Here is a 25,038-nt window from a genome sequence, read left to right as displayed (position 1 = left end):
GGTACAGGACAGGCACCAACCCAACCATAGCACAAACAGGGGGGATGACCCTGTCTGTACTCAGCTTCCCTGGCTCCCCAAGTGCTCTGAGGCAGGGACAGCCTGAACTCTGCTCACATCGCCACTGCTCCTCACATGCAGGCCAAGGCTTTCCCAGCGCTGCAGTCCCTGGCTGTTGGAGATCTGTCATTACCCCTTGTCTGCTCCATGTGGCTTCTTGTGATGACAGAGCCTCCGTCCTCTTTGTAGCCACCCTTTAAGTAGGAGACTACTGTGATGAGGTCTCCCTCGAGCCTTCTGTTCTCCAGGGAGAAAAGATTTTCCTCCTTCAGTCTTTCCTCATAGGATAGGTTCTCTAGCCCTTTGGTCATCTTTGACACATACAAGGTGATAGCAGCAGGCGGCAGATCAGGATCAGTGGAGGCCAAGTCAGGGGACTCAGATCCCAGCAGTGGCAGCTCCCATCTCCAGCACATTAGTGACCAGGCTTTCCTAGGTGGTTTAGCCCTGGAACCTGATCTACCTGATCATCCCAGATCAAACACAATATTCCTGAGCAAGTCTCAAATAGATGTGCAAGAGAAGAGGAGGAGTAACCACACTGACTGTGTTTCTCCTGGGCAGCTTAAAAAATATACAGCTCATGCTCAACAATAGTCATAGATGACCATGCAGTCAATCAATCTGATCTTGGAAGCATGATAAAGTGCATCATTAGCAATATTCTACTGTATAAAGAACAGAGATTCAGAGAGATGACTGGATGTTTTTGAGGAAAAATCTCATCCTCTCACACAGGAAGAAGTTCCAGATGACTACTACAAGCATGGCCCTGATCGCAAGCACATCCACCAGTTAGTTTGTGTCGTGGTTTAGGCCCAGCTGGCAGCTGAGCGCCACGCGGCCACTCACTCACCCCTCCCCCAGCGGGATGGGGAGGAGAAGTATAACAAAAGGCTTGGGTTGAGATAAGGACAGGGAGAGATCACTCACTAATTATCGTCACGAGCAAAACAGACTGAACGTAGAGAGGAGATTCATCTAATTTATTACTAAGCAAAACAGAGCAGAGGAATGAGAAATAAAATCTTAAAACACCTCCCCCCACCCCTCCCATCTTCCTGGGCTCAACTTCACTCCCGGCTTCCACTTCCTCCCCCCTCAGCAGCACAGGGGGGGCGGGGAATGGGGGTTGCGGTCAGTTCAGCACACATTGTCTCTGCCGCTTCTTTGTCCTCAGGGGGAGGACTCCTCTCAACATTCCCCTGCTCCAACATGGAGTCTCTCCCACGGCTACAGTCCTTCACAAACTGCTCCAGCGTGGTCTCTCCCACGGGGTGCAGACCTTCAGGAGCAAACTGCTCCAGCGTGGGGTCCTCCACAGGCTGCAGGTGGAATGTCTACACCCCCTCATCCTTCCTCCATGGGCTGCAGGGGGACAGCCTGCTTCACCATGGCCTTCACCACGGGCTGCAGGGGGGATCTCTGCTCCGGTGTCTGGAGCACCTCCTCCCCCTCCTTCTTCACTGACCTTGGTGTCTGCAGAGTTTCTTACACCTTCTCACTCCTCTCTCCGGCTGCAAAAGCTCCTCCAACTGTTTTGTTTTCCTTCTTCAATATATTATCACAGAGGCGCTGATTGGCTAGGCCTTGGCCAGGGGCAGGTCCATCTTGGAGCCGGCTGGCATTGGCTCTGTCAGACACAGGGGGAGCTTCTAGCAGCTTCTCACAGAAGCCACCCCTGTAGCCCCCCCGCCTCCGCTACCAAAACCTTGCCACGCAAACCCAACACAGTTTGGACGCTTTCAGTGTTCCACAGCTGATAGCTCAATATGCAGTTTGGTTTATCTGGAAAGGCTTTTAACCTATGCAGAGATTGACATATGCCCTAGTAACTGAAAGAGGATAGTCCCAGGAGATGTAATTCTGTCTTCTACGCTTGCTCCATGCAGTGACAATGAGGATGTCATTCCCCAGCAAGGTTAGAAGATACATGGAGAAGATAATGGCACACGGGACCATGTGCTCACCTAGAGAGGTCGGGAAGCCCAGAGGAATGACATCAGTTACAGGTGTAACTTGTTCTCCTTTGCCATGGCTCTAAAAATTACAAAGGAGGTTATCTCAAAGTACAAAAAAAAAAGAAAAAAGAAAAAAAAAAAAAAAAGAATGTGACGGAAGGCCCTAACCAGTACAAATTTCAGCTCGAGATTGCAAATAATCACCTGCATGATCATCCACACTAAGCCAATTCTGTCCCCGGAGGAATGCGTTCTCTTAAACCAAAAGTGAACATAAATGGAATTTAAGGATGCTATAAAAATAGCAAAGTGCAGTGGGTTTTTTTCCAGTTCAGCTACTCCTGACATGTAGCTCTCAACAGTTTGAAGACGATAATGAGAATTTTTTTTTTAAATGTACTCCTTTTTGACTCTGAGCCATGCTATTCTCCCTTGTGTGATTTTATTCTTTCAAAGAATAATTGCAATTTCCCAGTTCTCAGAAAGATGTCAAATGGGAGTCTTGTCCATGTTCTTTCCTGACTGTGTTCCTTGTCCTGTCCTCCACCTTCTTACTTCTTGCTTATGTTTATGTGGGATCCACACCGAGCTGAGGGGCATTCTGAGACCAACACTCCTGTTTGTGTGTGAGAAAGTCAGAAAACCACCTCCGGGAGGACATCCTGGGGGCGATCCTACAGACGGCCATGTGGAAGAATCATCCCCTGAGCTCTCCACAGACACAACGTGCATCCAGTTTTCTAACTGTAGGTGTAGGCGAGGAAGCACAGAAGATGTGAACATGTTAACTGAGCAGGTTAATGCAGAACCTGTCTTTGCTTCTCAGTGGCCATCCACCTTTCCGTCCCTCTCAGGCACATGACACCTCTTTTCTTCACGTGCCTCATTCTCTTTGCCTCCTGATTGTCCCTGTTCTGTCTCTCCTTCTCACACATCCCAATTTGATACAGACTAAGTTCTGCCTGTCACTCCAGAAGGCTTCACTGCTTACACATACACTTTTACTGTCTCAGAAAGGAAAACTCAGCTAAACCATCTTTGTAGCCACCAGGGCTGGTTTTGTCACCTTCCCACACAGTTGCTCTCCAAGGTCAGCTCTTTGCTCCACCAAATGGATTTAGCATGACACGGTGCACAGAGGGACAAACTCATTCCTAGAAATGGACTGAACAGCTGGCTTTTGTCAGGAAATGGGGGCACCGGGATTCTCGCCAGCAAAACAACGGTGATTCCCCTGAGATGGAGGAGAGACATGAAAAGCAATGGATTGGCTTGGGGCATGGGTGGGAATCCAGTAGAACAGACAGTCTTCCCCAGTCTCTGGATAATGGGTCTTTTTCACATGCCGAGGGTTTGGCTGATGTCCAGGTGCGTGGCTAGGAAGGGATTTTTCCTTCCTCGGGCTATTTTGGCTAGGAATACACCCACAAGAGCAGTCGTGTCTCACCACAAGGGCTCCTTTCTGCAAGAGTGTGCTTCAGAATGAGAGCGGGAAAAGCCAGTCAGATACATCTTCTTAATACTCATTCCCATGCCTCAGTTAGTTTCATCTCAGGGGGTTTGATGGAGCCTGTTGTGGTTCATACGGCATCCCTCAATAGCTCTCCCCCAAGTCCAGGCACTCCTTGAACTTGACGGTTTTATTGGGCTATTTTGCTTTTTTTCCCAAGACCCTGGATCTGAACTCAGACCAAAAAGTCACACCAGCATGCTGTTGCTGACCTTTGTCTTTGCTACACAGGCTGGGGAGGCAGAGACCCAGCCTCACCACAACCCCGGCATGCCACTGCTGGACAAGCTTAGGTCTACAAGCACGCAGTGCTGGGGAGGGAGACACTGCACAGGGAACACACACAGACACACACAGACACACTTTTTCTGTGTGATCGCGCATGCTGTGGTTACCAGTGTGGGCTCAGTGGAGAGACAGGTGGTGCTGTCCTGCAGCTTGGCATCCTGCACATGGAAAAACACCGGGGATTTCTCCACAGAAAGCACAGAGGAGAACCTCTCTGAATATACACAAGGTTTGGATTTATCCATCCACAGCAGGATCTGAGAGACCTGGGTCAGCGACCCCTCTTGCTCCAATCCTTCTAGCCTGAAAGACACATCTCACCAAAGACTGCAAGTCCCATCAGGTTTGCCAGAAAAAAAAACAGGACTATGTCATGCTTTCCCTTTCACAGGTTGACCACAGAGTTTCAAGAAAGAGGGAGTTGGTGCTTGCAGGTTCACATCTTCTTCCTCTGTCTCCAAACCTCACTGTGGAGAGTAGAGAAAATCTCTTTAACTGCTGCTGCAGACAGACCTCCTTACACCCCCACACTGCTGACCCAGGGAGGCTCTCTAGAGACATGATAGACTGGTGCTCGTCCCAAGGAAAGGAATCAAGTTGCAATCTTTGCTATGTCACAGGTTCCCTAGGGCCAGGGCCAGGTCTTTCAGCACTTGGAGATTCTTACTTGAGCAGTGAGGCAGCAGCTGGGCTTTTCACAGACCTCTAAGTCAGAAGGTATTTGAGCATCCTCTCAGGCAGACATGCCTGCTGTAGAACTGCTGCCTCCAAACTCCAGGTCACATGGGACAAAGGGGCCTTGGGCACCTGAAAAGTCGTGTTGTAGATTAAGGAACAGATCATGCAGGCCACTGCCAGGCAACAGAAGGCTGCCAGGAGCCTTCCAGTATCTTGTGTGTCATGGTGATCTTTCAGGCAGCTTCTCTCCCTAGCTGGCATCATGACTCACAAGTCCATGATCCTCCCTCCTCTTCCTTAGTTTTCAGGTGACTCATGTGGAGGGAAAATTCCTACTGACTCTGGCCCAGTCCCCTCCCTCAAGACAACCTGGGGAGGTCAGCTTTTACCTCCTGATTCCTCAGGCTGAACATGAGGGGATTCAACAGGGGCATCTTTGTGGTGCAGAAGTCAGAAGACCACTCTGTCCTCGGGTACTTGAGACCATGGGCAAATAATTGGTGGCCACTACATTGAGGTAGGCAGCGCAGATGGAGAAGATATGACACTTGCCCAAGACAGAGTGGACTCTCAGGACAGACAAGATGACGCAGACGTAGGAGGTGGGGATGGAGGTGAAACGGGTGATAGTGATGATCATGCCAAGAAAGATCACCACCCTCTCACTGAGGCTGGTGCCCCCACCAACTGGCTTTTGCACATCTTGGATGTTCTCGGGAGCTGGATGGAGCCGAAGCTTATGTTCACTCTATCCATTCAGAAAGACACGGGGAAAGGAGTAGGGATCCACACAAGGAATCTGTGGAAGAAGGGATGGGGCTGCCATTCAGTGTTTAGCATCTCAGGTCTGGGAATGATGGCCAGGATGGGGCAGTGTCTCTGGGGAAGCTCCCCAGAGCAGAGATTGCCAGTCTACTTGGAGCATCTCCATGAACACCAAGGCCAGAGCTGGGCTAGCCCTGTGCCCCAGCATGGGGGAGATGAGTCAGGTCCCTCCTTTGAATTGCTCCTTGCACTCCACAAGAGCTACAAGAGAGTTCCGAGTTGTGCACGGGCAGGCGGTAACTCAGATCTTTGTGACAGGAGGTACTTGCCACTGGTGTGGGCTGAGTTGTGCCAGACTCCCTCCTCAGGTTAAACAGGTCTCCCCTTGACCACCAAGAGTCACTAGGCCATGGCTCCACCATGCATGTCCGCCCTACTCAGAGGAAAGGCACCTCCAGGGTGCCTCTCTCCTGCCCTGTCCTGCTGACGAGGGGAGTAATAGAGTGGCTTGGTGGGCACGTGGCACCCAGCCAAGGTCGACCCACCACAGCAACACAATCCAGTGTGTCACTCTGCTGCCATCACTGTCCTTCAGAGGTCAGAAAGAGTGAGAAGAGCTAAACTTCATTGGCAAGTGGGGGAAAAGAAATCTAACTTCTCTATCAGTTCACCTTCTTAAAAGAAAGACTGAAATTACGTCGTTCAGCTGTCATCAGCTGGACTGTTTTGCCTTCATGCAAATGGCACTTGCAGTTCCACAATTAAGCAGTGAAACAATGAGGCCACTGGGAGGGGGCTGACGGACTGTGCGCGCTGTACCCTGAAGTGATGACAGTGCAGCATGGACCACCTGGACATTCTCTTCACTACAAGAAGGACATTGAGGTGCTGGAGCATGTCCAGAGAAGGGCAACAAAGCTGGTGAAGGGTCTGGAGCACAAGTCTTATGAGGAGCGGCTGAGGGAACTGGGGTTGTTTAGTCTGGAGAAGAGGAGGCTGAGGGGAGACCTTATCACTCTCTACAACTACCTGAAAGGAGGTCGTGGTGAGGCGGGTGTTGGTCTCTTCTCCCAAGCAACAAGTGATAGGACAAGAGGAAATGGCCTCATATTGCTCCAGGGGAGGGTTAGGTTGCATAGTAGGAAAAATTTCTTCACCGAAAGGGTGGTCAGACATTGGAACAGGCTCCCCAGAGAGGTGGTGGAGTCACCGTCCCCGGAGGTGTTCAAGAAGCGTGTAGACATGGCACTTTGGGACGTGGTCTAGTAGACATGGTGGTATTGGGTTGATGGTTGGACTTGATGATCCTAGAGGTCTCTTCCAACCTTAAAGATTCTAATAATTCTAATAATTCTAATTGGACAGTCAACTTCTCAAAGGAATTTCAGTTCCAGAAAGGACTTGGATCCAGCAGTTCTCAGATCTCAGTGAGTATGAGCTTCATTTCTCAGAAACACATTCTAGGATAAAATTACTGCTTCTCTAGCCTTACAAGAGAGAGTATTTCATAGAAAGTTAAGATTTTAAATTGGGGTGTGTGGGGGTGTGTGTGGGTGTGTGTATGGGGGTGCGTGTGGGTGTGAATACACTAATATTAAGGGACTATCACCAGAAAGTCTTCCACAGTCATAGACGATGCCTATTCTGTGTCTTGAGTCTGCCCGGAATGCCATCAGGAGTGGAAATGGATGTTTCCACAGAAGACAACTCAATGCTAAAGTAATAGAATAATAGAATCATAGATCATCATGCACTGGGTTGGAAGGGACGATTACTGTAGTTAGTGTCTGGGTCCCTATCTTAATCATGGTGTCCTCATATGCGGCTTGGGTCTCTGTCTCAACCATCGTGTTCTTTGATGTAGTTTGGATCCCTGGCTCAATCAAGGCATTCTCAGCTGTGTTTTGGTCCCTGTCTTAATCACGGTCCTCTGATAGAACTGAATTGTAGCTTGACAGGCACAGGCCAAGCCTCAATGCAGTGCTAAAAGCTGCTGGTTTTCACTGGGGTAGGCAAGGCATCCTTTTATTAGGTGGCATGTCAATTTACCAGGAATGCTACCTTGTTCAAGTGTAAAATCCCAGACTATGGGAGGTGATGACTGTCCTTGGCATTTGCCCAAATCCTTCCACACACCCTGCCACCCAGGGACCGGCCACCTCTCAGGGCACGTTTCACTGTTGCCGCACCCAAAAGTTGTCTCTTGTTATGCCAGCATGACACCAGATTCCGCAAACCCCACAATAAGTCAGCAGTGTTACTTAGTAGAGCTGTTACTTAAACAGCTCAAGGGTGAACAGGGTCCTCGAAGCCTGCACAACAAAACAACCCAGGTGGGAAAAGGCAGGTGTACTCCCTCATCCTCTCCACAAGACAGCTCCCCAGCACAGTAAGGGCCTCAATGCCAGGGCAAAGCACATAGCTTTTGCTTCTATTAGCCTGCTCCAAGTTCAGCCAAATAAAGAGATAAGCAGTGCAGCAAGCAAACTCCCTGACCCACACAAAGGCCTGCCAGTTAGAAACTACTACAGCCATAGCACACTCAATTCAAAACTGCCGTTGTCTCGAGCCCCATGTCGAAGGCGAAAGACTGGAGTGAGTTGCCCTTGTCTGGCCTCCCGGTGCCCATCGTGACACTCTCTCACTCCCCCTACTCAGTGGGAAATAAGACTAAAAAGTCATGGGTTGAGATAAAGGCAGTTTCATGAATAAAAGCAAAGGTTGCATGCAGAAGCAAAGCAAAAAGATTTATTCGCTACTTGCCATCGGCAAACGATTTTCAGCCCCTTCCTGCACAACAGGGCCAGAGTACGTGTAGTGGTGCCTTCAGAAGACAAACGTCCTGAAAACAAATGCCCCCCTCCCCTTTCTCCTGCATTTTATTGCTGAGCCTGACATCATATGGTATGGAATATGCCTTTGGTCAGTCTGGGTCTGCTGTCCTGGTTATGTCCCCTCCCAACCTCTTGCCCACAGCCAGCCTACTGGCCTTTAGGAGGTGGGGTTGGAGAGACACCTTTGCTGCTGTGCAAGCACTGCTCAGCAATAGCCAAAACTTTGCTGGTGCATCAACACCATTCTAGCTACAAATATGAAGCAAAGCACTATGAGGGCTGCTGTGGGGGCAGCTAACTCCATCCCAAACAGACCCAATACCTGTGTTACAGCAAAATCAAATGTAGCATGCAATTCAAACCAAGACAGTTGCTGCTAAAGACATCTATCGTATAGCCCTACCCCTGTGACAGTTAATGTTTATCCAAACAATGTGCTCTTCTTCTGTTAATTAAGATGAGATTGCCAAAAGGCAGAAGCGTAACTGATATACTGCTAGTTTTACCAAAAAACCTTGAAGAATTGCTGAGGATTGCCAAAGAAGTAGAAAACTAGGGGAAAGGTAATTCCAACGGGGGGAGACCCCAACCACCGACTTCACGGACCACCCACCCTAATTACACCACCGACTCAAAAGAAAGAACTACTAGGCATGCGAACTAATTTACACAGGAGGCTAAGGTTCATTAACCAATCATATAATGATAAATAATACATATGTAGTAGAAACATGAATATGTTAATATTAAGTGTGTAAATGACTGTTGATTTGTAGAGTCGGTGTGCTGGCTTGGGGCAGTCACCCATATCTGTGCGAATACGCAATAAAATACCTCTGCTCTGTGTGTTTATTGGCGTATCGCACACTAGGTAAACAACCCCCCAGTTTTGGGACAACACCTGTGTGCTCACATTTGAGTAAGCGTTTGTGTTGGTGGAGGTACACTGTGTGTGTTTTCACCTATGTATATGTGTGAGAGATGTGCACACACATCTATGTGCACATGCTTGGGGCAATACATGAAGGTGTGTCCAAATAACCACGTATATATGCGCACTCTTTGTGTGTGCATGTGAGCACGTTTTTACATGCACTTTGGTGTATGTGGTTGTGAAATTCCTTTCATTTGCTTATAAGTCAATAGGTGAGGTCAGGATGAAGACAAAGGGTCCAAGTGAAACCTTCAGTGAAACTGTGGTCTGACTCGGACATCCCACAGGGGCAAGATGCTGTGACTGTCCCGGTTCGCCCATGCCTGCTGCACCATTTCTAATGGATGTTATCTGGATAACAGCCCCTCTGCTTGCAGACCTCTTTGCTAAGAAGCAGGAGTGGTGACACTTGGGAATTGGACCCTCCCCTTCCTCCATCCCAGCCCAGGAGACAGGAGCAAAAGAAGGACATGTGGGGAAAAACTGAGACGACTCCTTCAGCTCAGAACAACATAACAGACCACCTGGAGAGTACCCAGTAAGAGTAAACAAGCACTCCACCAGCCCTGTCCTGGGACAGCTGAGTGGTCTTGGCCTCCAGAGATGGCAGGCATCCCAGTCTAAGAGCTCAGGGGCTAGATACGGCGTCCCCTGATTTCCTGGGGATGACAATGAGCAGGGTGAGATTCTCCCTCCCGATGCTTTTCTGCAGCCCAAAGCCAATGCCTGAGACTCTTGCAGAGGTGGAAGGGGGCATGGGGACAGTTGGACCCGTGCACGTGTGGGGGATAGGGAGGGAAGAGAGGGCCCTGCTGCTGTGGTATCCTCTATTTCCCATCAGCAAGCACGACTGTGCAATAACTACAGATGTGGAAAGTCTGTCTGGAAGAAGGGAAGCAAGTCACCAAGAGGAATAGCCCAAGGAGAAGCACAAAAGAGGACTTCCTTCCCAAAAGGGGCCAACATTTCACCATCTCCTAAAGTGTCCTTTCTTCCACTGCCAGAAGTCCCCGAGGGGAAAAGGGTATTTTCCTCATCCACCCGGGGAATAGCAGCAGGCTTTGGGGTGTGTGGCCTTCAATTAGATGTCCATTTTCCCCCAGGGTCCAGTTACTGAGACTCAAACTGAGATTTCAAGATCTTGGTGGCTGAAAACAAAAGCAGTCGTCAACTCCTTTGGCTCTCCCTGTGCTACCTACAGGGACCATTCTTCCTCTCTCAGGACAGCAACATCAGGACCTCCGTCCCTTGGTCTCAGACCCTGCCTGACTCAGAACCAAGTCAATGAGCTGCTGAGTGTACTTGGCATTGGCTTGATCATGAGAGGCCTGTGTCCAGTCGCAAACATTAATGACACTCCATCAGAAGCATCTGCTCAGGGATGGCCTGGCGGGCAGGATTCCTCAGTCCGTCTCCCTGTACATAAAGTTAATCCCACTCCTTCAGTCTCCTTAGCACTGGGGAGAGGGGACATATCCTGGCCTGGAGGAAGATGCAAAGGTGTTTACCAGCAGAGCTGAAAGACTCCAATTATTATTATGTTGAATTAAACTAAGATTCCATGCTAGTGTGAACCTGTCCTTGCTGAGGCTTGAAATTTGCTGGGGCAGAGTGTGAAATTTGGAGAGGCAGGAAAGGGAGGGCTCAGGAGACAGCCTGTGCACTTGGCAGATCTCTGCCGGGTCAGTGCCATCACCGTTCAGCTGCTCCTTCTGGCCTGGGGAACCTGCTGCTCTGTGATGCTCATGGCCAGAGCAGTGGAGAGCGCCCCTGCGTTGGGCGGCACGCTCCCTCATGATGAGTGGCACACAAGGACACTCAAATACCCGTGATCATGCAGATCTATGTGGAGTCATGCACAATTTTGCGCACCCACATGCATTCACAGAGATCCATATGCGCAAGTGTCCACACAAGAAGCACACATGCATTAACAGAAGTTAACTGTGGACTTAAATGAGGGGATGCTGGATCTCACCCCAGCAGGGAAGGTCTGGAGCACCTCGAGGTAGAATAAAGCTCCGGACACATCAATGCAATAGGACTCCCAGAGACTTCCGAGACCGGGCAGGAGGACAAACAGGCTGGCAGTATTCTCAGATATTCTCAAATCAAATCCCAGCAACACCGCCCACTCACCTGAGGAAGTGACAACAAATGCCTGTCTGGCAAGCTGGGAGGGAGCAAGTTGGGAGGAAGGGATGGAGGAAGAAACAAGGGTATAACATGCCCTCTCACACAGAAGCCTTTGGGTGTCTGGCTGAGGATTGTGCAGATGCAAGTAGTTAGGTCCAGGCCACAATCACCTGGGGATGGGACCTTTCTGGCACTTTGGTCCACATCTTCTGCCTGTGTATTAACACACTCCTGTCCTTGAAATCCTTGTGCTTGTCATTCTAGCACACCGTGGGGGCTGTGGTCTCTCCAACTTGTCCAGCTGCTACTGCAGCAGAAGGTGCTTCCCCTCCTAAAGCTGCTAGCGAAGGCTCTGTCACGTGGTGACCCCTCACCATTCCCAGAGGAAAGGTAGAGTGGGAGATACTGAGTAGACCCCATTCAGGACCTGTCCCTTGGAGCTAAGGAAGGTTTCTCCAGAGCCAATGGCCATGAGGCCCTGCCTTGCTTTGTCCCTCCTGAGAAATGTCTTTGCAGCCTCAGAATATGTCCTGCAGGTGTGGACCCTGACCAGTGCTGGGCTCTGGTGAGGAGCCTGGGGCCCACAGGAGGCCCTTAGAGGGCAGCATCCCTACAGGCTCTTGTGGTCCTCTTGCTCTGCTGGGGAGGTGGCTCGGACAGAAGGTGGTGGTTAAGGATGGCACATTTTCCTGTACTGTGGGAAGAGGGAAGCGAAAGAGTTGCATCGCAGGAAGAGAGGATGGGGTGTTGCCTACATGTCCCAAGGGTGGCCAGAGGCTTACCAAATTATTGTTTTCACCAACAGAAGCCATTAGAGGATGTAATCTACCTGAGGAAGGGAAGGCCCTGAACTGCTTGCAGGAGACTGCTGAGCATGCTGACACGCATCCACTCAAAGTCCTGCTTGAAGATCTCTGCAGCAGGAATTAAACCCGTGCTCTGACCCAGCACACCTTGCAGCCCCTCACAGACAAAGCTGAAGGGGGGAGAAAGGAAAAACTGTTGAGAGGACGGGTAACCACAGATGTGAAGTGACGTGCTGATAATGCTGATAAAAAATTTCCACCTGCTAATTCACCATTTTTTGCCTGTTGAAGAGAGTATATTCGTCAGTAATTAATGCTGGAAGTAACTTCATCAGCTCAACTTCATTTCTATTTCTTCACCTCAGCATTTGCAGCTTGTGGGAAGTCAGGCTTGTCCCACACTCACAACCCACTGCTGCAGCATGGGTTCCTGCACAGAGGCTCTGGCTTGTTCCAGACCCACATGTTTACAGTCACCAGGGAGCTGCGAGGTTTCATGTATTCATTTGTGCGTTTATGTTTTGCAAACATGAGGAATTCTTGAGTCTTTGTCAAGAGGAGCAGTTCTACAGGTCTTATATTTTTTCCTTACATGCAGACAGATGTGGTCTGGCTGAATGTCTGGAGCTGACCTGGCACCTTCAACTCCAATGCTGTCCCAGCCAGATGATAACCAGGGTCAGCCCTCTCTCCCTAGCTAGCACAAAGTCCACGGCCCACACCTTGGAGCATGGGTAGCTGCACCAGCATAGGAGCAAAGCCAGCTATTCCTGGGAGAACTGACAAGATGGCACTTGGAGCCTTCCCTCCTCTTTCCAACCACACGCTCTGAGTTTGCCACAAAAGGTTTTGAACTATGGCAAAGAGGCAACGTGGGTTTGCGTTATTAGCTCTTCCCAATGAGATGATTCACCTTGCAAGGACGTAGCCAGGTAAGCAATTCGGAAATTAATGCACTCTGAAATTACCATGTCCATAATGAGTTGCCATAGGACCCTGAGATTTTGTGACAGGGAATGTTTGTCAGAGCTCTGTAAGGTCACCTTTACTTTGACTTGTTGCTCAGGCAAAGCAGAGTCAGACCTTCATTTGGGATAAACTGGTTATCATCGTTTATGACAGTGGGGGTGTTTTGGCCCTCTGATGCCAACAGAGACAATGGATTTACCCTGCCACTGCTTGGACTCCCTGTTTTTGTCTGGGCAGTCATTTTCTTTAGGCATGACAAAGATGTGCCAAAGCAGAATAAGACATTGCTTTCTATAGAATTGCAGACTGTCTACATTCCTGAGAGCTGGAGGAGGAGGGAACTGCACGTTGTGGATCCAGCTCTGATGTTTGATCACATGTCCGGGCAAAGCCTAGAATGCCACAGTCTAGAGAACACTGGAGGACTGCAGTTTGACCTTTTGGGTTTTCGGTAGGGACGGGTGGCTGTTGAGCTCCACTTCAAAGGGGTGGACTTGATCGTCCATGTCTGGAGGAAAGGTGTGTCCCAGTGGTTAGAGCAAGCACTGCTGGGAGTCATAGTGCCTTGGTCAAATTGTCAAGTCTCACAAGGAAGGGTGAGGCCAATTGCTTATAGACCCCCACACTCCCATTCCTCTCTGCTTTCCTGAAGTGTGTGGTCCAACACTTAGAGAAGCAGAGCTTGAAAGTGAAGACTTCTATGTTGCCTTCCCTTATTCAGGGTCAGGCAAGCAGTGTCCTACAATAAGAAGAGGACAGACATTCAGGCCCAAGAATAGTTCCATGGGAAGACTGAATCCCTTACCCGGTGTGGAAGAAGTCACCTCCCATCAATTGCTCCATAGGCAGAGCTCACTGACACTTTCAAAGATCATCCAGTTACTCCAGCACAACTCAAGCCTACCACAGAGCATGTCTGCCTCTCAGGGGCAAACAAGTCACTAACCACAGAACCCACAGTACCTCAAGAAAGCAAAAAGCTCCTGACCCCACAGGAAATTATGTCTCCTGAGTCAAGCCTTAGGGGCAGAAATCTTCTGGTAACCAGTCTCCCCCTTCCTGCCCTGGGATCTGGACAGGAGGAACAAGTGACCAGGAATTTTCTCTGCTCTTAAGGGGTCAGCCATTGAAGAAGATGAGTCATCCACGGCAGGAGGTAACACAAGAAACTTGCCCATGGCCATGTGGAAGATGGTCCTGGAGCTCCCTACAGCCACAATGTTTTTCCAGCTCTGGCCCCATAGGCGGCCAAAGAGACACAAAAGGCATGAGCATGTTGACTGAGCTCGTGTCTTCTGTCTGCACTTCTCAGTGACTGCTCGGTCTTGCAAAAGTCTTCCTTTAAAACCTCAAGTTTGCTTAAATTTGCTTTACGGGCCACCCGGGAGGTTATGAACATAAAGGCACAGGGAAAGACTTTTCCCATGAACAGAACCAGAATCAGATGTACAAGGGACAGAAAAATGCATTCTAGCATTAGCTAGTAGTGCCCACGTATTGTGACATAGTCACTATTATGTCTCTCAAGTTCCCTTTTCTCATGAAACCCTGAACCCTCCCTCACGCATCTTTGAGTTTTTACTAGGCATGAACAGAACGAGAATCATTCTCCTACTGGGACCCAGACCACAATTTTCTTACCCTGTTTTTGTCTGCAAATGAACCTACTCATTCACCTTCCAGTTTCCTACAGACATAGACCACCTCTTTTCTCCAGGTTCCTCATTGTCTTTGCCTAACTCTGATTCTCCTGTCTCTCCTTCTGAACCAACCCACTCCCGCCTTGGCACAAAGACTGAGCTTTGTGTGTCACCTTGTTATAAATGAGACCATACAAATATCTTGGTCTAGCCAATTATTTTATTAATCAAGTAAGCAGGCACAAGCAAAACAGCGCTGGGCGGCTGGGGAGTCTCCGCTCCGCCACAGCCCGCAACTCCCCTTTCCAGAGTCTCTGTTTTATAGCATTCAAATTCCGGCTTGTTGGGGCTTGTTAAGTTGTCTGAGGCTGCGCAGTCCGTTGCTGAGGAGGGGGTCGTTACCTCTTCTGGTGATCATGCGTTGTGCTCGTGTTCAGGTGGGGGGAGTGAAGTGCGAGACAGGATGTGTTGTGGTGGGGTATTTCTCACGGTCTTCTGTTTTCACAAGGATGTTTACCCGATACCCCCTTCCCCACTTTCTACTTTCTTAATCCTCCCTCCATGACAAGGCCGTAAATTGCGAAACCTTATCTCCTTAGCTGATTATTTATTTTACAGACAATGAACAAATCCTCTGTAATTCATCACAACCTCAGAAGACCTCACTGCAAACTCTTGCATGTTTACTCCTTCAGGAAAGAAAATCCAGCTAATTACTCCTTTTGGTCACCATGGCTGCTTTGGTTGTCTTCCAGCACAGCTGCTCTCCAGGGCCACCAAAGAGAAATGGCCCAAAGCACGGTGCACAGAGGAAGAAAACAGTCCACAGATACAGGAATCTACCAGGACTTAATGAACAGACGGGCTCCACTTTCTGCCACACTGGTCATTCTCCAGTACTGGAGAGGAGATACTACAAGGAGTAGAACAGCTCACAGTGGTGAAGGGGGTGCAGGGTGTGAGAGGGAGAGGTTAAACAGAGTATCTTCTCCTTTGTGTAGCTGATGCCTGATGCTAACAGTCTCAGCGTGTCTTTTCTGCTCAGTTGGCCTTCAGCTCCCGGCAAGCAGGCTTTCTTTCTGTTGGCCTTCCTGACATCTAGACATGATGTCATTCTGTGGTCCAAAAGTCATCAATCATTTCCTCTGTGATAAAGATTCCTGCCTAGCCCTCTCCTGCACTGACACAGCACTCTATCTCACTTGCATGATACAGCTCTCTCTATCTCACTTGTCTGGTACAGCTCCAACATGCTCCTTGATATCAAACTGTCAGTGCAGAACTGACAGAAAGAAAGAGAGAAAGAAAGAGAGAAAGAAAGAGAGAAAGAGAGAGAAAGAGAGAGAGAAAGAGAGAAAGAGAGAAAGAGAGAGAGAAAGAGAGAAAGAGAGAAAGAGAAAGAGAGAGAGAGAGAAAGAGAGAGAGAAAGAGAGAGAGAGAGAAAGAGAGAGAGAGAAAGAGAGAGAGAGAGAGAGAGAGAAAGAAAGAAAGAAAGAAAGAAAGAAAGAAAGAAAGAAAGAAAGAAAGAAAGAAAGAAAGAAAGAAAGGAAGAAAAGTCGGATTTACAAACTCAGAAACAAGAAAGTGAAGCGAAAAGTCCAGGGAGGATTTCCCAGAAGAAGTAAGGTAGTTTTTCAAAGTGCCTCGGTGTGAGCAAGCATATTAATTCCCTCCGAACTTCTGCCCATTAGCAGTCCATCATTCAACTATTCCATTGGCTTGGCTGTAGAAACACTTCAATGCATTTGGCAAAGTCACCAAAAAAAAAAAAAGGAATTTCTCTCTCCAAATGTAGACCCCTGAAATGGAAAATGGGTAACAAGTCATTCTTTACACTCAATGGAAGGAGATTAGCTCTTCAAAAGAGCAGTTGATTTCAACCTCCTTAGGAATTTTATTTCAGAACAAGAGGAATCATGCTTTCAAAGTTCTTCCCTCTGCACAGGGATGATCAAACGAGTCCATGTGAGCATGTCAGGTGGAGACATCACCATGGCAGTTGGGGGAAAAAAACCCAAACCACTATAGCTTTCATTTCACCTAACCATAGAGGTCTCCAGGTGAGACACTTGAGTCAGAACTGATTGTGTGCTCCTCCCCTCTAGAAGCAGCAGTACTTCTGGAGATGACTCATGTATGTCCTCTGTACATGTGTTCTGACATGGGAGAAATTTCTCTCTAAACGTACCGATTTTCATGCACATGTGCTGATTCGTGCGTGTTCTGAAGACTCCAGGGCATCTACATATCAGCAGCAATGTGGGGCAATTGAACCAAGCCTCCAAGGCAAATTCTGTCCTTTGTGTTCTTGCTTCTTGCAGAGAACATCTGTAAAAGTTGATCTTACCTTCTCAGGGTAGGAAGGTAAGGGAGGACTAATAGAGTAGTGCAGGCTGTCTTAAAGGAACTGGGTAATGCTTACTGGGCAACAGACTCAAATCGATAGACAGACTCCACTTGCGGAGTCAGTAACTTTTAGCTGAGCATCCATATGTCCTGCTGGGGTCTGCCCTGCTGTAATTTTTCTTGGTCTCACATTCAGCACCTCCTTTCCCCAAGCTGGCTCCTGGTCTGGCTCCAGGCTGCCAGGAAGCCAGCTGGGTCACCATGGACAGGGCTCCAGGCACTTGGATATGAGATCTGCAGCGGGGCCCATGTACCTGTGCCCAAGGACGTGGCAATGACCAACCTCATCAGCTCTGCTGTCCTTGATGGTAGTTGTGGAAAAGCTTTAGAAAGCCTGCTGAGGTTGGACCATACCCGCGCTGGGGTGTCTGTAACTGCTTCCTTTGCTGGGTGGGATGATGTTTCATTTGGGGGTGAATTCTACCTATTGAGTGTTAGAGCCCTCTTCAGCCCCGGAGAGCAACCAAAAGCAGGACCTCAGACGTCTAAGGGGCCTGAGGCACAGATGAGTGCAGGACACTGAGGGCTGCAGACAATTCCGCATCAGTTTAATCGGTAGTCCCCTGACATAACCTGGGTTATGCAAGGCCCTGCTTAGGGCTGGCAGTGAGGACCCAGGACCTCTAGGAGAGGCAGGTTGACCTGGCCCAGCAGCGTAATGCCAACGGGGTACCCTAGGCCCTCTAAAGTGAACTGGATATCCTTCCTGAGACACAGGCCCAAATCCATAGGACGTGATCCAGAAGGAAAGTCAGCACCCTCCAGCTGAGCATCCACATGCAGTACTAGGGTGGGATTGCCTGAACACGAGACCCTGGAAGCAGTTCTATTGCCCATGGACTGTTTGAGGCATCCATATGGGGCAGAGAGCTACAACACAAGAGTTGGAGGCAACTCTGCCCCTCTTGGATTGCCAGTGGGAGGCCAAAGAGGCCCGCTAGGCAGTGGAAACGCTCTAGTGCACAGGTGACAGTCTCCCTCCTTCAGCCACTACTAACCAGATGAGGATCACACATGTGGAGTCCGGACGTGGGCATCTCCATGCTGGTGCTCACAGTTCAGAGTGTGAACTCTCAGCAGAAACTCACCCTTCACTTTGAGATTCATTTCACCTGTCCTGAAGAGCCAGAGAACAAAAATCCATTTGCACTGGGGCCACCCTTTCCTGTCTTGCCAGGAAGTGGAGAGACAAACCAGTTAAGGCACTTTGGACTTCTCATTCTGAAAAGATGATTCAAAGCTATGGGGACATATGGGCAGCTCAGCTCCTTTCAACCCTGATGGGTCTAGCCCCTAGGCACCAGAGTGAGGTTTGGTCCGGTCCTCTGAGCACAGAGACTGGCACCCCCAAAGGTGACTTATCCCATCCCACCTTGCAGATCACCATGAATTGGAGACAGTGCCTGCTGCTTGTTTCTTTTTCTCCCCACTGAGCATTGGTAGACACGGGAAAGATGGCTGTCACGAGCCACAGCTGCCTCATTCTGAAGGAGTCATTTCCAATGTAGTCTTCTGTTGGGGGAGATCTGAATCCCCTTCCTGGGGTCTCCCTTGTCTTTGCTGCAGTGTTTACAGAAGTCATTGCTTATTATTCTGCCTCAGATTTGCTCTCCCTCAGAGCAGGCTGAATTACCACAGAGGTCTGGGGAGGGGTAGCCCTTGCTGGAGTTGTTGACACACTTTCCACCAGCTCACTATCCCCAGGGACTAGTTACACAGAGCTCGCTCCCTGTAGTCCCAAGGAGAGAGGAGATGCAGCAGGACCCTTCAGGATCCTGATTCCTTCTGTAAGCCGTGGGAGACTTTGGAGAGCAGGTACATTCAGGTGCTGTTGATAACTCACAGCAGAAACTGCTGGAAGCAGAGGACAGGAGTGTAGCTGCCTGTGTGGAAGGAGTTGAGGTCTGGAGAGATAAGAAGGAAGGGAAGGAAGTGCACAGGAAGAAATTGAGAGTAAGAGCTAGTCCCTGGGTTTTGTTCAAAGGTACCATCAGAGAAGTCAGTTCTTCATGCCGAGGGTTACAGGTAGACACAGTATTTGCACAGGCAAATTTAGTGTTGTTACTTAGCTCATGGGAGTTTGCGTGGTGTCAGTTATACAAGACCTGTGCCTCTGTCTTGTCCTTTCCTAGGTGACTTCCAGGGCTCACTCCTTCCTCCAGATATTGCCTCTGTGTCCTTACCATTGCTGAGCTCTCGGGCAGTGAGGCTGTTACTGCTCAGTTGGAGCCGTGCTGCTGCTGTGCAGAAGCCAGCCTGGGGGCACTGCCATACCTCAGCTGAGCTGTAGGTGTGTGGGTTCAGGGTGCTTGCACATGTCAGTTCATCTCTCACACTGAAATTCCACTTTTTCTTTACCTTTACCTTTATCATCTTTATCATCTTTATGTCTCTCTCTATCTTACTTTTGTCTCAGGGATCAGTTTCTCATCTTCAGCTTTCTCACATTAGACTGCACGCTACTCTCCAGGTACAGCACTTATTTTGGGGCCCTCTCTCAAGAGGACTACCTCACAGAGCAGCTCTTCCCAGCCCAGGAGAGAGCTGTCATGCAGTTGGTGTGATTCCCCTTCCCCTTTTTACTTACAGACAACAGGAAAACTCTCAGGGGGGTGTGAACATCCAACATCAACAAGAGCTCTATCTTGCAGCTCACCTACCTGGCGAGTGGGAAGAAGAAAGATCTACAACACAGCATGCAGAGAGGAAAATGGGTCAGCCAGACACTGCTGATGGAGTTCCTCTTGCTGGGACTGGGGGATGCCCGTGAGCTCCAGACACCTCTCTTTCTCCTCTGTCTGGCCACATACACAGTGACCATGGTTGGGAAGATCCTCATCATTGTGCTGGTGGTCAGAGACCCACATCTCCACACACCCATGCACTTCTTCCTGATGAATCTGTCTGGCCTGGAGACCTGCTACAACTCCACCATCCCGCCCAGGCTGCTAGCCAGCTTCCTCACTGGAGACACGACCATCTTTGTGCAGGGATGTATGGCTAGTTTTTCTTCTCCCCTGCTCCCACCTTTTCCCCTGAGCAGACCAGAAGACTTGCCACAGAAGGAAGGAGGACTCGGAGGCCCAGGCTTGAATGCAGCACAACTTTAATGAGTCTAAAGAAGAGAAGGAGGTGGCTCACTGGGAGCACCAGGGTCAGCCACTAAGAAGCAGAAGAGCTCTTGCAGGGTGTTGTCCGTCGGCCTGCCCTGCAGAGGGAGAGACGCCAACAGGTCCCCGCCAGGCTAGTGTTGAGAGACAGCAACAGGAAAGGAAAGAGAGAGAGGAGAGTGGAAGAAGGAAACAATGGCCCAAAGCTCTACATAGAATGCCCTGAATCTCTGCCTCCTCTCCAGCAGCATGTTCTGAGGTCTTGGGAGGATCTTGACAGGGGAAGCTGCCAGCAGATTTAGCAGGGTTGACACCTGTTGCCACAGTAGCGGCTGGTGATGCAGGAGAGGTCACAGCACCCAGAGGTGATGGGCACTCCGTCACGGCTGAGGATGCTGCCAACAGCAGCGGAGGTGGAGGAGCCCACAACGGTGTTCTGTGGGAAGGAGCTGAGGATGGGGCCGGGCAGGGTCACCACCACGGGGGAGGGCTCAATGACGACTATGGAGTTCTGGCACTGCCTGACACAGGGCTCATTGCAGCTGTTGGCCAGCGGGGTTGGGCCGCAGGGCTGGCAGGGCTGGCACTGGTTGTAGCAGGACATTTCTCTGGGCCAGAGGTACACCTGGGAGAGAGGGTAGAGACTAATCAGAGCACAGGTACATGTGAGGAGCAGTTTGTCGCGAGTCCAACACCCCACTGTGAGCATGTGAAAGGCGCCTGCAGTGAGGGAAAAGGGTTTCTTGGCCTCATCCGGACATGGTACTGCCAAGTGCCACCAGCCCCAAGGTGGCTGATGACTATCTCTTAAAAGAAGAGCCTCCTCAGGCAAGTCCCAGACACTCGCTGTTGCCCTTCTCCCCCCTCCCATGACAAGCAGTGCCACAACCCAGCACAGGATGGAGGAGCACGCATCTGCATGACCAGAAAAAGGGCGTGGGGAAAGGGCTTCAGACTCACCTGCTTCCCAAGGAGAAGGAGACAAGAGAAGTGGATGAGAGAGCGAGGAGTCGCACTGGCTTTTATGGTGGCCCTGACCTGCCCCAGGCCCAGAGGCAGCTTCTACGGAAGTGGCAATCTTCTAAGGTGCTCGTGACGAACAGAAATCATCTCAGCTAATGACATGGGCTGGGTGGTTGTTTTCCCCAACACTACCTATTCATTTCCTGGCTCTTGCCATACCCATTCCCTCACAGAGGCGGCTTCTGAGTGCTGGGATTGAGAGGCCCCAGGATTTCCGGGGCAAGAATGTGTCAGTGCCGGCAAAAGACTCAGCTCAGGTGCTGGATAGGTGCAGGGCAGGCAAGTGATGTTGGCCTGGGGCACACTCGTGGGGTTGCCTGTGGCTGCATTGACAGGAAGGGGCCCAGCTGCTCCCAGCCCTGCAATTCCTGGCTGGTCGCCCAAGGGCTTTCCTTGTGTGAGGACATGCTGTGTCTTTCTCTTTCCCTCCCTCAAACACAGCTGGGGCAGAGGAAGCAGCAGTCCACCATGTGCTTCCATTGAGAACACGTACCCTGGGGTACAACACTAACATTTCAGTAGCTTGCTTCAAAACAGCATATGCACACCTAGAGCTATATAATCTCTCAGATGCCCTGCAAGACCATTGTCTTTATCTTGACACGGTCTCTCTGATATCTGTGAGGCATCCAGGGGACTGGGACACCTCTGCTCAGTGAGTTGATGGGCTAGTGTCTGCCAGATGAGCACATCGTGCAGTTTGCATCATCAGGCCCTAAATCCTACAGCTTCTTGCAGTCTAGAGAAAAGTGTAATTTAGAAGTTAAAGGCACTGCTCTAAATGCAACAAGCAGAGGGAAGATCAATTTTGAGGCACTGAGGGATCGATCTGTGTGACAGATGTCATCTACCTGGACTTGTGCAAAGCATTTGACACTGTCCCACATGACTTCCTTGTCTCTAAATTGGAGAGACATGGATTCCACAGATGGACCACTCGGTGGATAAGGAATTGGCTGGATGGTCGCACTCAAAGAGTTGTGGTCAACAGCTCAATGTCCAAGTGGAGATCAGTGACAAATGGTGTTCCTCAGGGGTCGGTACTGGGACTGGCGCTGTTTAACATCTTTGTCGATGACATGGACAGTTGGATCGAGTGCACTCTCAGCAGATTTGCCAGCAACACCAAGCTGTGTGGTGTTGTCGACATGCTGGAGGGAAGGGATTCCATCCAGAACAACCTTGACAGGCTTGAGAGATGGGCTTATGAGAACCACATGAAGTTTAACAAGGCCAAGTGCAAGGTCCTGCACATGGGTTGGCACAATCCAAAGCATAACAGCAGGCTGGGCGGAGAATAGATTGAGAGCAGCCCTGAGGAGAAGGACTAGGGGGTGTTGACTTTCAAAAGCTCAACAGGAGCTGGCAGTGTGCACTAGCACCCCAGAAAGCCAACTGTATCCTGGGCTGCATCAAAAACAGCGTGACAAGCAGGTCAGTAGAGGTGATCCTCCCCCTCCACTCTACTCTTGTGAGACCCCACCTGGAGTACTGCATCCACCTCTAGGGGCCCCAGTACAGGAGAGAGGTTGAGCTGTTGGAGCGAGCCCAGAGGAGGGCCACGAAGCTGATTGGAGGGCTGGAGAACCTGTCCTATGAGGACAGCTGAGAGAGTTGGGATTGTTCAGCCTGGAGAACAGTGGTGGTCAATGGAGCACAAGGGCCACTTCAGCCCCAGGGTTCTGGGAAGGAGCTTGGTGCCTGGGGAAAGACACTCCAATGTGTGCCCTGTGATTGGGCTGGTGTGTGCCTTGTGCCATTCAGGGACATCTCACAGATCTTACTGACCACAGACTCAGGTCCCACTGTCACTGCCATGTCTCAGCAGAGCACCTTTCTGGACCAGATTTGGGCTGAGGCACTTGTAGGACCATAGAGTTCTCAGGCCTGAGGAAAACTACTCTGTATTTGGGGAAGACAGCACAGAGCAGTGTTGCATGTTTGGGCATCAGTCACTGTCCTTGGGCTGTCTTCACCCAAGAGGGTGTTGGGTTCAGAGGGGCAGGGGACTCCAGTGGGTGGTCTGTTGTTTCTGATACTAACACGGCCTTGTGAATATCTCAGCCATCAGCTTGGAAACAGATGGAAAATGCCACATGCTGTACTGGGAAGCTGTCCCTGCTGTCCATGCCCAGGCATGATGACCATGGGCTGTAGCTCAGGTGATGGAGGGGTGGAACCAGTGGAGCAGGGACTATGGGCCATCCCCAAGGCTATTTTACACATTCCCAGTTCCAGCTATCCTTTGGCAACATTTTTTTGACTCTCCTTCCCCAGTCAGTTCCAACCAAAGCAAGAGGACCACTCTTTCCCATGACCTTGTGGGGCTGTGACCTTGTGGGCCTCCCACATGCCCACAGTTCCTCTCTGGGGGACAGCAGTTGTCAAGATTCCTGTTCACATGACGTGCTCCAGGGCCAAAGGGGGTATTTCTGAGAGGAGACGCAGCAAGGCAAGGAGTGAGGGCCATTGGCTGTGGAGTAACTAGGATTGTCTTGCTCAACTTCAGGAGGAAGCGCCCAAAAGAAGACCTGCTGCAGTGTGTCCCTCCCTCTAATGCTTATATAGGAGTGATGAAGGGTCACCTTGTTCCCCCACCTAATTACCCCTCAAAGCAATGTCTTTCTCAACAGTCAGTAGGCAGATGGAATGACCACCTGTGGGATACAGACAAGGTTGCATCAATTTATTACCGAGTTTAAAGAGGGAAATGAGGTCACTGCAAGTGGAGGCCCCCAGTGCGGGGAGGAGCAGGAGCAGCCAAGAATCTGTTTCCCTTTTCCTGTTGACAGAGTTCCCCCAGGACCAACCTGTCGACCTGCCTGGCAAAGGGAGGCAGGCGAGGAGATTACTCCATGCTGGTTTCTGGGGTCCTCACAGCAGGCTTTGAGGGGAGCACAAGACACCAAAGACAAGAGAGGAAAAGGGTGAGGGGAAGAGAGGAAAGGTAGGCATTGGCTGTGTTTTCAGAGAGCCCAGGCTGGCCCCTTCCAGTCTGTCCTTGCCGAGCAAGCCAGAGATGGTCAGCTGCCCTTAAAACAATGCCACAAAGCTTGATCCTCTGCCCAGCATCATGTTCTGAGTTCCTGGGGGTCCTTGTCCGAGGCCATTGCCAGTATCTTTAGCAGGGCAGGCATCTGCGGCCACAGTAGCGGCTGGTGATACAGGAGAGGTCACAGCATCCAGAGGTGATGGGCACTCCGTCACGGCTGAGGATGCTGCCAACAGCAGCGGAGGTGGAGGAGCCCACAACGGTGTTCTGTGGGAAGGAGCTGAGGATGGGGCCGGGCAGGGTCACCACCACGGGGGAGGGCTGGATGACGACGGTGGAGTTCTGGCACTGCCTGACACAGGGCTCATTGCAGCTGTTGGCCAGCGGGGTTGGGCCACAGGGCTGGCAGGGCAGGCAGGGCTGGCACTGGTCGTAGCAGGACATGTCTTGGGGCAGAGGTTCACCTGGGAGAGAGGGTAGGGAGGAAATAAAACATGGGGATGTGTGAGGAGCAGCCTGTCACCACACCATGAGGGAGCCAGAGAACATGCAGGACCAGGAGGTGGAGGCTCGGCAGAGATGTATGAGAGCTTCTTGGCCTCGTCCTGCCAGGGCCCATAAAAGCCACAGAGCTCCTATGCAGCCACTGTTTAGCCCCTGAGTCCAGAAGCCACCTCAGTACAGTCCCAGCTTCCCTCCATGCCTAACCTTCTCCCCACTTCCCTCTCTCGTGACAAGCAGCCCCAACATCTGGCACAGAACAAAGCTGGTGTCACCTGAGAAGCCCACTGAGATGAGACCTCCTTTTAGAGAAATCAGAGAAGGAGAAGGAGCTTCCGACTCACCTGGTTCCCAAGGAGAAGGAGGCAAGAGAAGTGGCTGAGGAAGTGAGGAGTTGGGCTGGCTTTTATCATGGACCTTTACTG

The 25,038-nt window shown here is 50.4% G+C and overlaps 2 protein-coding genes and 1 pseudogene across 2 annotated transcripts; 1 reads left to right on the top strand and 2 right to left on the bottom strand.

Moving 5' to 3' along the window:
• The first annotated feature begins 44 nt into the window (after nt 1-44).
• On the top strand, nt 45-1,986 carry LOC129195260 (cyclin-Y-like protein 1; annotated as a pseudogene).
• An 18,409-nt stretch (nt 1,987-20,395) lies between these two features.
• On the bottom strand, nt 20,396-21,634 carry LOC129195259 (feather keratin Cos2-3-like). Its single transcript, XM_054801072.1, has 3 exons — nt 21,614-21,634; nt 21,058-21,159; nt 20,396-20,722 (listed from the first exon to the last, which is right to left on the bottom strand). The coding sequence occupies exons 1-3, from the start codon at nt 21,632-21,634 to the stop codon at nt 20,396-20,398; spliced, it is 450 nt and encodes a 149-aa protein (XP_054657047.1).
• A 2,607-nt stretch (nt 21,635-24,241) lies between these two features.
• On the bottom strand, nt 24,242-25,038 carry LOC129195388 (feather keratin Cos1-1/Cos1-3/Cos2-1-like). The gene is made up of 2 exons (XM_054801328.1): nt 24,954-25,038; nt 24,242-24,576 (listed from the first exon to the last, which is right to left on the bottom strand). The coding sequence occupies exons 1-2, from the start codon at nt 25,024-25,026 to the stop codon at nt 24,242-24,244; spliced, it is 408 nt and encodes a 135-aa protein (XP_054657303.1). The 5' UTR covers nt 25,027-25,038.

This window comes from Grus americana, chromosome 22 (assembly GCF_028858705.1).
Source record: "Grus americana isolate bGruAme1 chromosome 22, bGruAme1.mat, whole genome shotgun sequence".
In the NCBI taxonomy this organism is placed as follows: domain Eukaryota; kingdom Metazoa; phylum Chordata; class Aves; order Gruiformes; family Gruidae; genus Grus; species Grus americana.
This window is presented reverse-complemented; position numbering and strand designations above follow the sequence as displayed.